This window comes from Anguilla rostrata, chromosome 9 (genome assembly GCF_018555375.3).
Source record: "Anguilla rostrata isolate EN2019 chromosome 9, ASM1855537v3, whole genome shotgun sequence".
In the NCBI taxonomy this organism is placed as follows: domain Eukaryota; kingdom Metazoa; phylum Chordata; class Actinopteri; order Anguilliformes; family Anguillidae; genus Anguilla; species Anguilla rostrata.
In genome coordinates this window covers 13,583,141-13,594,997 of record NC_057941.1, presented here as the reverse complement: position 1 = coordinate 13,594,997, position 11,857 = coordinate 13,583,141, and the positions used below count along the sequence as shown (strand labels likewise).

Sequence of the window (11,857 nt, the reverse complement as noted above, 5' to 3'; positions counted from 1 at the left end):
TGCAAGCAACTACATGGCTGTGACACAGTGCCAGACAGAACTGGGAGTGGTATAGAACCCAGCCCAGGGAAACACAAAAGGACCAACACTGGCACCAGTCATCCATTTCAACAGCAAAACTGCCCGTAAGGGGTTCATCTTAGAATTTGGTTAGATTGCATAACAAAAACGTCCTGTAACGGTGAGACCCACCTAACCGGCAGCTGTTCCCAGGTCTTGCAGACACACCCAATCGTGCACTTCTACTCTGTAGGGAACAACATAGATTTATGTGCGTCTTGAAAGAAAACACCAGTAAACGTGAGAGCGTTTTTTTTGTGTGTTTATTTCTGTCTTTGACAGCGTTACCGAGGAGTGAACAGCTACAGTTTAGAGCTGCCTCAGAGAAAATATATTGCCCTTCCCAAAAAAATCCCCAAGGACATATTAATTGTCAGCATACACATAGACAGTGAGAGTACAGTACTGAACTGATTGTAACCCCCCGAATCTATTTGAAATCTGCTCCGATCCAGCTGAGCATGTCAGATCATCTGTGGGGTCCAATGTAAACCCATGAGACGTCTTGGGGTTTTTTTTTTGGACTGACACACAAGCCCCTTGCTTTGAGTGAAATTCGCTGTCCTTTCAACAACTCTACCAATGAATTTAGTGTACAATCTTTTTGTGCCAACAGCATGTGCCATTCAGTGGTCAATTTGAGCCCTGGTTCTGGCTTTGGAAAAATAAAAAAAGCACAGCTATGCACAAACTAAGACCTCCCATGTGTCTCAGTTGGGAGACTGAAAAATTCCCCCGGTTCTATATTTTACTTCCATGGTCTTCTTGAGGTTTGCAGGCCTGATTTGCAGAATGTGACAGTTTGAGGCAACAGGTGGGGCGGGGCCAACCCAGGCAGGATTGGTGGGATGCGTTTGACATGTTAGTTGCTCTATTCGATTCATGGCCCGTTGCATGTAGTGAAGAAGGGAGGCCAGAGGCCTTTTATTCATCTGCCCACTTCTGCGCACTGCACACCTGCTCAGTGCACAACAGTAGAAATGTAAAGAGATGAGTTCATGTTGAATAGGACAGACCCTATCTCATGAAGTTGCCACCTCCAATCTCCCTCTTGTAGCGGTTGGTGAGGTGGTCTGCTTGTAGGGTGAGTTTGGAAAGGACCCCAAACAGCCCTCGCAGGTGATAGTGGAACTGGCTCTCCAGGTCCAAGGTCTCCTCACAGGCCACCACCCCGACCCCCTTCGGCTGTTCCTCCTCCTGCTTGACGGCCATCTCCAGGAAGCTGGGACCCCCACCCATCTCCCTCTTCAGGAGACCCCACTCCATGTCATTCTTGATGGACTTAAGTAGAAGGTAGTGTTCGTACATATCTTTCTGCTTGCCACGGTAAGGCTCAATGCTGTTGTTGTTGTCAACCACCATGACTGGACTGTCCTGTTCCTCCAGCGGGACGTCCCGCAGCAGGCTGGGCACCATGATGGTCTCATCCATGTTGTTGGCAGCAGCGATGAAGCGATTCATCACGTTGAGGACGGAGTGCTTGTGGTCGAAGAAGTCACTGTTAATCTGCATCATGATGGATCTTCGGGTAGACTCGGGGAAGACTGGGAACTTTACGACACCACAGGTGTTAACAACTAAAAAGTTGCCGGCTGGAGACCTGCAGATTTTAATGGTGCAAAATTAGTGCGTAAACTGTAGATAAACATTGCCCTAACATTTTGATTTTTAAAAAATATGACTGGGGTCCTGATTTCATGCATTACTATAATATTCAGGAAGAAAAATCTGGGGCTTTCACCCACCTCACTGAGCAATGCAAAAGTACAACTGAAACGCAGCATCAGAGGCCTTTGTCAAAGTTGTATTATGAATTGAAATCGATAATCGTATGAAATTACCAAACGTACACCTTTTAGATAGCTACTTTAAATACCACAGAGTGTAAACGGCTACAATAAAGAGGGATATAAAATTATTTTAAATTAAAATAAAAAAGTAATGACATCTAAACCTGAACCCAAAGAGACCTTCCTTCTACATGGAGACGGCTTAAGCGCTTAGCAAAGCCATACGTCACTCGGCTTATCCGTTTTACGCGCTTTAATTAGCAAGTCAAATAGTCAAGATGAAGATACAATGAAACAATAGCACATTTCACTTCATACCGTGACGCTGTAATTAGCACCATGACAATTTTCAGGTCATAACATGGTCATTTAAACCGGCCTAAGAAGAATTTAGTCAGATCTGGAAGCAGGCCAACATTGCAATCTGAACCGGCGTGAAAAGAATTTATTCAGATCTGGAAGCAGATGGCTCGCCTATTATAACCTGTACAATACATTGCTATTCTGTTAGCAAGCTGTACAAAAAGACCTTGGTGCAACATTATCGATGACGGCAGGATTGCTCAGTTGGTAACAAAAAGCAAGTGTTACTTACCTGAACAAGTCTAGGATGCAAGAAAATCAGTTTCAATGCGATCCTAAAGGAAGCCAGTAGATTTTACTGTTCGGCTTCAGTTGCTACACCCCTAGCATGGTAACCGTTCCCAGCAAAAGTCTGCAGGCGACACTGGTATTTATACGGGACGCCGGGCGGAAAAAAGGACTCTCCCACTCTGATACTCCCCGTTTCGCAGACTGCACTAACAACGCCCACATTTTATTGGACTGAGTGCAACGGTAACCAATTACAAAACAGGAGCGTCTCCTCCTGGCGAATGATAGCCTATACTAACAATTCAGGGGTTTAGCTCTGTGACCACACCACCCTGCCCATCACAAAACCATTAATATCACGATGTTATTAGTTTCCAAATGTATTTATTTGACATGCAAATACACGCTTATAAAATCAAATTAACAGCATAATGTATGTTTACTCCAGGAAACTAGATCTATTCTATCGACCTGGTTTTTCAAAAAGCTGCCGTTAAATCAGGTTATCCAGCTGATCACGCCAAATTTCCTCAACATAAGACGCAAAAAAGTGGAGAAGTTGTTGATGTTTAACAATAAGTCAATATAAAATAACTTTTAGCCGTCCATGGGAGTGAGTGCCATTGCGCTGAACTTAGCCATAGCGGCTGCAAACAATGCTTCAGCTAAAAACGAATGCATGAAAGGGCGCACCTTATTAGATAAGCTACGGCCCACGCCCGCATCCCGTAACAGACCTGGCTTTGGTGACCAGAATTACCAGTATCATCTTACATTATGACAACAGGACAAGCTGTTCACAAAAAAAACTTCAGAATAGGTAGCCTACTGGCCGTTTCCACGGAGCTTTCCTAAATACACGACGACGACTCCAGTTCATCCATCAATAAAGAACGGCCATGAACAATCACCACGCACTGTGAAAATACAGAAAACGATTGACCTGCGCCATCTAGCGATTCGTTAAAACTTCGGAGCGGCACCAGATACCCGACTAGAGGAGAGGATCCAGCGTCTGAGCGGGAATGACTACCGTTGATTTTAAACCTCTATCATCCATGATCAGCACAGGAAATATCGTTCAAAGGGAAAGTTCACGAAATTGTTTCATAAGGGCTAGCCTACACTTACGTCTCGGTAGCCAATTCTGACGGAGACTTAAGGACTGGGACAGTGTTACGGCCCTTCTGCTGAAGAAGCGCGAGATATAATCAATTACTCAGTGCCATGCAAAGGTAACGGATTTTTATTGATCTGTACTGATGAAACTAAATTCTGGTTTAACTACATTTTCTACAGCCTCATCAACTGCCTGTTTTGACATCATAGTAGGCTCCTGTCACAGTTAGTGATCACCTTAACTAATCACAAATACAGGAAGGGATACACCCATTTCCAATGTAGAGGTAGCTCAGAAGCAGGTACAAGCCAATCAAAATGAGTACAGCAGTGAGAGAGAGCTGAGGAGGAGCCAGACTGGAGCTGAGGCAAGTGGCCTGCATGGGATCCAGCCTGGAACTGAAACATCAAGAACACAAACCAGAAAAAAACAGGGCATTGTCTGGTCTGGTCCTCCTAGTTTGACTTAGCATAGGTTAGGTCACAGTAAAGTTCACTGTGTGAACTGCACTTAATGTTTTCATGTCTATGAATAACTGTACAAAATTAGTATTGTACCTTATCAGACCTGTGTTTGTAGTTGTTCCAATGGCATTTGGTATGCACTTACTGTATGTCGCTTTGGATAATTGCATCTGCCAAATAAATGTAATGTGATGTCTACAAAACATAAAGATAAAAATTCTGAATCCACAGGAAACAGCCTAAAATTGTGAGATTTCCAAAGGTGATAAAATTCTGCAAGCAGTTTTTGTGTATGAACAAGTCGTTTAGCTGCTTCTAAGATCATTTCACGAGTCCATTTTCTTTCCAGCCTTTCAAAAATTACACCCATCTTCAAATCCTATGAATACACTTAATACTGAATCTTAGAAAGACTTACAAGCAATAAAGCTTTCCATTCCATTTTTCTTTCTAAACTTAAGAAAAAATCAGAATGAAAAATGAATGCATACATGGCTGACTACAGGATGAAGCTGGTTATATCCAGGTTTACTGCTGATTTGTGAAAAGGGTAGGGATCTCAGGTAGTACATATTTGGCAGAAAAAAAAAACCTGTAGCTTATGAAGAACATAGCTTATTAACATCTCTTAAAATACAAATTGGACAAAAATATTTTAATGCAAAAAGTAACAACATTAAACTATTAAACTACAGGAATGTATGGCAGCAGATTTGGGGGGGGGGGGGGGTGCACAGTGGTGTACTGGAAATCCAACCAATGAAAATTGTGGACTTTGACCCTGGTCTAGGCGAAAGCCGAGAAAGGTGGAGATGAGTGCCTAGCAACAGGATTCATATCACATCTGGATGGGTGGAGAGTGTAGTGACATTGGCTTAATAGATCGTAAAAAACAACAAAATATAACAGCAACACAGAAATGAACATGAGTCCCTTGATCAAAATTTACACAATGCTCACTTTCAAAACTAAAAGTATGAGTATTTCTTACAATAAGCTTTTGTTCGATGCATTTAGAATTCTCTATATGGAGAGGCCTTAAAAGTCTAACTACTACTCTAACAAATAAAATAAAGTCCCTCATTGTGTTCATGTTTCATCATCTTTTTCTCTCCCCCCTCAAAAAACAAAACAAAAACATTCTTAGCAAGAGCACCAGAATTATCTACATAAAATGGCTAAAAATATATACATGTACTGTATATTAAGAAATGAAGGTACAAATATGAGTTCCCTTTACTCCAGCATCTTCATTGAACAGGCAGCGAAATCCATGTGTATACTGCAGAAACAGAAAGCAATGTTTCACAAGGCTTGTTTGTAAATTAACACATTCAACAGTTAATTTGTATTTTATTCAAATTCACAGCATTCTTACCAACACTGGTTGTCCTTATATTCACTGTGATGAACACATGCTAGAGTTTTAAACTATTATTATAAGCAGCACTTTTTGAGCTTGAAAAAGAGCAGGCTGAAACCATGATTTCCAATTTGTCATACAATTTGTCGAAATAGTATTAATTTATATTGATTTACTGATCCGCATACCAATTATTTGAATAGCCCATTGTCAAGCAATCACAAAGCTTCTTCTAAACTGGGGAATCGAATATACAAGTACCATGACCAGGTGCCACATTGTGCCACACCAAGCATAATAAACCTTTTGGCGAAAACTGCTTCTATATGAACTTTAAAGGCATATTATGCAAGATTTTACATTGAAAATATTATAACATAACCTTGCTAAGAAATATGATGCACTGGCAATCTCTGCTTTAATTCACTTTTGCCAAATTTGGATCTCCACAGATCAGATTAACAACTATTTAGCCAACAATTTGTCCAAATATTCAGACAATGTGCTGACATACAAAAATTATTTTGATTTAAGAAAAATTAGGCTTCACAAAATAAAACTGGGAAGTGAAACGTACTGGTATTGTACTACATTACATTACATGTCCTTGGCAAATGCTCTTATCCTGAGTGATTCACAAAGTAGAAAACATCAGTAGTTACCATCAGGAAAATGCACAAGTATTGCAGGTTCAAAAGTAACTGAAATGTTTAAATGTTTGAGTGACAGTCACTGGAAGTACACAGAAACAAAGTAAGGGCAGTCATTGGGTAAGGTATGGTTTCAGCCTCTTTCATCTCAACCTAAACAATCACCCTGGATTAAAAAGGACTTTAATTAAACACAGTTTAATGAACTAACCTGCACCAAATCACGTCCAATCTTACCACCAAGCAAATGTGAAACAATACCTGAGTCGAGGTGCTGCTAGACCATCTCATACTGGTTGTTGGTGATATAACGGGCCAAGCAACAAGCCAGGAAGACACCAATGAGCTGTGGCAGAAAATTCAATTAAGAATTTTGTCATAATGGAAAATGCATGCATGACACATTGCCTACCTTAAAAAATCTCAGCTCATCATCAGCTGAGTCAAACCTATCATCACTAGTCTGCCAATCCCCCATTTAATTCCCATCCCAGAATTCCTCCCTCCTGCTTTTTTAGAGCGGCATTTTATATTTCAGAGTTTGGACAGGTAGCTGAATGAGTCAGTTCCTTGCTCGTGAAAAGGTTTATAGTTTCTGGCCAACCACTCTACCTTTCTCAGGTGTACTGTACCTGGTAGAATGCTATTCCAAAGGAAATCCCTGCAATGATTCCAAGATTGGACTCCATCACAGAAGTCATCATTGCGAAGCAGCCCTGAAGGAAGACAAAACAGTGATTTAACCAAACTCACTTTTCACCTGCGCTTTACATTAACAATTTATTGGGCTGTTTATTGGACAAATGTTTAGATTACGCTGCCATTGCCAAGTAAATAGTCAGGTGTAAACACTATGCAGTGTATAGTTTTTTTGGGGAACAGTCCTGAATTTTCATCACTCTACTATGCCAGAAACAAACAAGGTTATTTTAAAGTTGAGGTTGAGGAGCTGCTGTGCAATGCTACATTTTTCTTATTTTGAGGGCAAACTCCATCCGGAAGCATAGAGAGAGGATGCATTTATGCATCAAGCATGGATACATTGCGACCAACATTTAATAATTTTGTTACAGTGAAATATCAACCTGCATTAATGCACCAGCCATTTTATTCACAAACCTGCCAATCAACCTGCACAAATGAATGAACCCAAGGAAGTATTCCAGTTCTCTATGAGCCAAACACTATGAATTTTAATTAAAATTTAATTAACTGTACCTAAGTTTTTTCCATCAACTAAGGGTGCAAGAAAACTAAAGTTTCAATGTTAAATAGAATGTGTACATTTAAAGTCAAATAAAGTCTGTGTAGCTGTATAAACTACACCCTGAACAACTGCTTACTGGCCGCTGTACATATTTGTTCTCAGAACATCTAGATGAAACACTTATGGTTACTGTTCAGTTTTCTGATTTCTGTCCAATCCTCTCTTCTTGACAGAAGAGACAGATACAACAGAACAGGTTCAAAACTGTGTGAACAACAACTCACTAATTAAAGGTATACAGTTGGGAAGAGCTGTAAAAAATTTATTATGAAAATAAAACCTCACAGATTAAACAGAACATATTGGTCACAGTAAGATTAATTTTAACATCAACTTCTATGACAGAACATGAACCACCTTCACAAAATACATACACCTGTTGTTCAAACCACAACAATTCCACATCCCTTCTCCAAAGGAGTGCCCATGAGTGTACACACTGAAATCAAGACTTGGATGGACACGGAGAGCGAGATATCATATAAAATACCCAGGGGAATATTCCTATGTGAAGGGAAAGCCAGACTGGCAAACAGAAACAGCATCCTCACCACACTGTAAACCTCCTGGGCAGCCCTGTTCAGATCTTTGAGGACTTCGGCAGTGCAGTTTGAAGACTCCTTGCAGCAGCTTACGGGGATGCCATTTTCTTTGAAGTAGTCCGTGTCTGGCCAGTCTGTGTAGTTCCTCATTCCGCAGCACTTCAGCTTGACGAAGGAACACATGGCATTAGCACGCCTTACCAGCAGGTGGCGCACATTAAACACAACAACAACAAAACGTTTCATTGTCACTGCAGACTTCAGATTTGGGGTCTGCAGATTGTAACTGATGAAAAAAGTTTGCACAACATACATTTTTTAAGCCTGCTGAAGGCTACAACAGTACATGGCCAGTTTCTGTACATAGCTGATCCATTCTGATATTTGTTAAAAAAAACTGAGGCAGCTGCATTTTAGTTTGGTTAAATAACATACATCATAATAGTAATAAAAGAAAGATTCATTGAGAAGTCTTTCTAGCATGGTGTAGAATGCAGTAATCAATGTATTTATTGCATCATCAGTCAAATAGATGACATATTACCTTGATAAAGAAAAAATAAATGAACTAACGTGAACTTCTGAGGAAGTTTAGGACAGGAATGAATAAATAAATAAATAAATAAATAACTTACAGTTCTCTGGATGGTGTCCACTGCCTGGCTCCGGGGGCTGGTGCCATTGTAGGTATTAATAGCATCTTGGTATGTGTCAGCTAATATGGCCTTTATCTAGAAGATAAAAAGATAGCCATGAGTTACCATTCATATGATACACAAAACTCAACGCTCTTTGGTACAGAAGAGCAAAAAAGGAAGGAGTGCTTTACAATGATGGTTTACAATGCCCTACCTCATGCCTGAAGAGGAAGCCAGAGATGCCAGCCACAAGCTCAGCTAGAAACACCAGCGTCAGGAAAGCGGCATACTGAAAAGAGAACATGAGAGTACCGTTAATCCTGCACATTTTCAGAAGAATAATAATCAGCTTAATTTACAAATTAGTTTCAGTTCGGCTCCAATTAACAGAAAGGCTTGATGCACTGTGCACAGTTTCACTTCTAAAAGTTGCTTTAGCTAGTTCCTTTTCTCTGAAACAAAGCACACAAATCACAATCATACCGTAGTGAGGGACATCAGCACATATGTTTATGGCAATGGAAAAGGCAGAACAAAACTAACCATTTTCAGCATCCAGGGGCTTCCACGGCAAGTGGCAAAGCAGCCGAACAGGCCGAAGATGATGATGATGGCGCCAGTCCCGATGAGGACGTAGGGTGCATTGGTGCTCTTCTCTGTGGCTAGGGAAAAGTAGGCCTCCAGGTTTACCTTCCCCCACACACCCACCGCCAGCAGAATCACTCCTGTGAACTGGGAAGAAACATCAATGTACTCTCAGGTCTTAGTCCTACAGGATGTTCTCTGTAATTTGCCATACTGTGTCAGCTTTGAACACTTCAACAGGTGGCTAAATACAGTCTGGACAAGAGGCCAATGGTTTAGCTAACCATGCAGCAACACACAATCATTTGTGCAACATCAAGGTGAGATTTAAGGTTGGCTACAGGGAAATTCCACCAAGTGTATACAAACATATAAGTGTTCAAAGTGTCCCTGGTGCCGGCAAACTCTGATTGTGAAGTGCGGCAGGACATCCTGATTTTCACTGATGCTCATCACCATATAATTTTTCTATTTAAAATAGTATAACAAGCCAAGATGGACTGATAATAACTACGCATTATTATTAGGTACAAAGATGTTGAAGAATATGACAAGATAAAAACATTAACTTGAAGGTCAATGGAAGACAGTAAGAAATTAGCAGTAGGTTGTAGTCTGTCGAGGATTTTACTGGAGGGGGTTGAAACTGGAACGTGAATTTCGTCAAAATGGATGTAGGCATTAAGACAAACAATGATCTTTAGAGCCAACTTTATTAGTCTTGTAAGAAAGTGACAACATGAACACATTTTTAAGTTATTCAATCCAACAAGGTAATGTCTTAAACAAATGTCAACCCTCCTTATAAATATGCATGAGAGACAGCACTTTTCCACAGCACATGCACATTTTAATCAGAATACTTGCTTGACCGCATTCATCACAAATTAGTTCAAACTTATGACTAATTTATTCTGTGAGCAAGATAGCTTGACTGGGAAATATACCCACTGATTCCCATTCATTACATTACATTACATTCATTTGGCAGACGCTTTTATCCAAAGCGACGTACAAAAAACGTAGTTGCCATTCAAAGCAGGCAACTAATTGCTCTGAAGATTGTACATTTTACTACATATTGCTGTTTCCAGAGAAAATCCTCACCGTTTCTGTAATATATAGTACACAGCTCACATCACATGGTTTAATACATGGGCTAAATTGGTTGCTAATGAAGGTAAAGCAAAAACAGGCATATTACCGTTGATCACTCAAGGACTATTCAAAACCGGATTTGTTGCATCTGACACTCAACCTGACCAGGACCCGTGGTAAAAGCAGAGCAATTAGTTGAAGGCGGTCATACTATCGTACACGTTTAAGTGATTCACCTCCCTGCCCCCTATATTTTTTCACTAAGCTGAAGTTGTCTCCCGATACGCAGCTCCCGATTCTAAAGTCCATTTAGGGATCTAAATTCAGTCTGCCAACCGGAACCGAGTAACGTTAGCTTGTTAGCAGTTAGCCAAGTTTATCAACAGCTAGGAGCAGGACCAGAAATGCAGCTTAGTAGCAAGTTCACTAATGTTAGTTAGCAATAAACGTAATGTAACTACTTTAGAGGCACATATTTCCTCGTTAATAATTCATGCATATATAATTAATATATTAATTACGAATATGGTGTTTACATTTAATGAACATCCCATGCACGGAATTTCACCGGAGGGTCTCAGTCTTTTGGAGATATAATGCCTGGCTACAGATATCCAAGTTGGCTAGCTAGCTAATCAAAACTTAAGAGTTAGAGAGTTAGAGTGGGCTTTTCGAGGAAATTAGTTTCCTATTTACGTGTAACCGAACAGCTCATGTAAGGCTTAAATTAACTTTTGTAATTCAATTTCACAGCGTGGCTAAATGGCAAACAATGCTAAGCAAATGGCTCGCTATCTATCCGAACTAGCCGGTTAACGCCATTCTGTTGGATATTGCTGACATTTTTTTATTGACAACAAAAACTGAAAAAACTATATATTAAATAAACAAGGTATATAATCCAAATGACCTGCCAACTTGTAGCATGTACACAAAAATAACTAAGTTCTCAAAATAGACTGTTTACGACAAATCCGCATATGTGTCTGCAAGCTGGTCTTATTTCTTTGTATTGTAATGCTGGCCAGTTGCGCTGTGAATGTGATTTAAAGCCAGCCAGCTGCCACACTCAGTCTGGACAAAACCTGAAGCAAAATTGATCAGCTTAATGCAACCTACCATTTCCTATTAAGTAAACGCATGCTTAATATGAAAGTTATCCGGCACGATACAACCCGATTTATGTCCGAACTGTTTATAACCCAACAGCAACTAACCGCTAACCAGGCAAATTTTCTGCCAATACTTTTTTCGGCTTGTCCATTGTTTCCACGTAGCCAGATTGCCAGTGAGTTGGGGGTAGACTAATATCATTTCGACTTTGCAAGACTTACCCAAAATATGAGACTATACGAAATAAGAAACGTCTTGAGACATGTTATCACAGGCTTGGTTTGAAGCCTTCTGGAAGGCGAAGGCATGGTGGCGTATTTTTTCGGAGTGTTTATCCTTTTCGGAGATTATTCTTCAACTTTTCTCACGGTTCCTTTAGGAAAAACTTTTGGATTCAAGAGAAAGGAAATGTCGTCACGGACTCTCAATTCAACTTCCGGTGTTAAAAAAAATGAACCAACGCTTTTCATCAGTGTTTTTGAGCAATGCTTTTTTGATCTGTCACATTCAAAGCCACATTTATATTATATCTGGAAACCCTGGGCAAAAGCCAAAACAGCAAAGCTATCAAAA

The 11,857-nt window shown here is 40.2% G+C and overlaps 2 protein-coding genes across 2 annotated transcripts; both read right to left on the bottom strand.

Moving 5' to 3' along the window:
* Positions 1-305: 305 nt before the first annotated feature.
* On the bottom strand, positions 306-2,636 carry LOC135262999 (mid1-interacting protein 1-like). Its single transcript, XM_064350512.1, has 2 exons — positions 2,446-2,636; positions 306-1,660 (listed from the first exon to the last, which is right to left on the bottom strand). Exon 2 carries the CDS (start codon positions 1,573-1,575, stop codon positions 1,078-1,080), a length of 498 nt encoding a protein of 165 aa, XP_064206582.1. The 5' UTR covers positions 1,576-1,660; positions 2,446-2,636; the 3' UTR covers positions 306-1,077.
* A 2,032-nt stretch (positions 2,637-4,668) lies between these two features.
* LOC135262998 (tetraspanin-7-like) lies at positions 4,669-11,709 on the bottom strand. Its single transcript, XM_064350510.1, has 8 exons — positions 11,506-11,709; positions 9,032-9,220; positions 8,703-8,777; positions 8,486-8,581; positions 7,860-8,015; positions 6,674-6,757; positions 6,303-6,387; positions 4,669-5,310 (listed from the first exon to the last, which is right to left on the bottom strand). The coding sequence occupies exons 1-7, from the start codon at positions 11,590-11,592 to the stop codon at positions 6,319-6,321; spliced, it is 756 nt and encodes a 251-aa protein (XP_064206580.1). The 5' UTR covers positions 11,593-11,709; the 3' UTR covers positions 4,669-5,310; positions 6,303-6,318.
* Between the last annotated feature and the right edge of the window lie 148 nt (positions 11,710-11,857).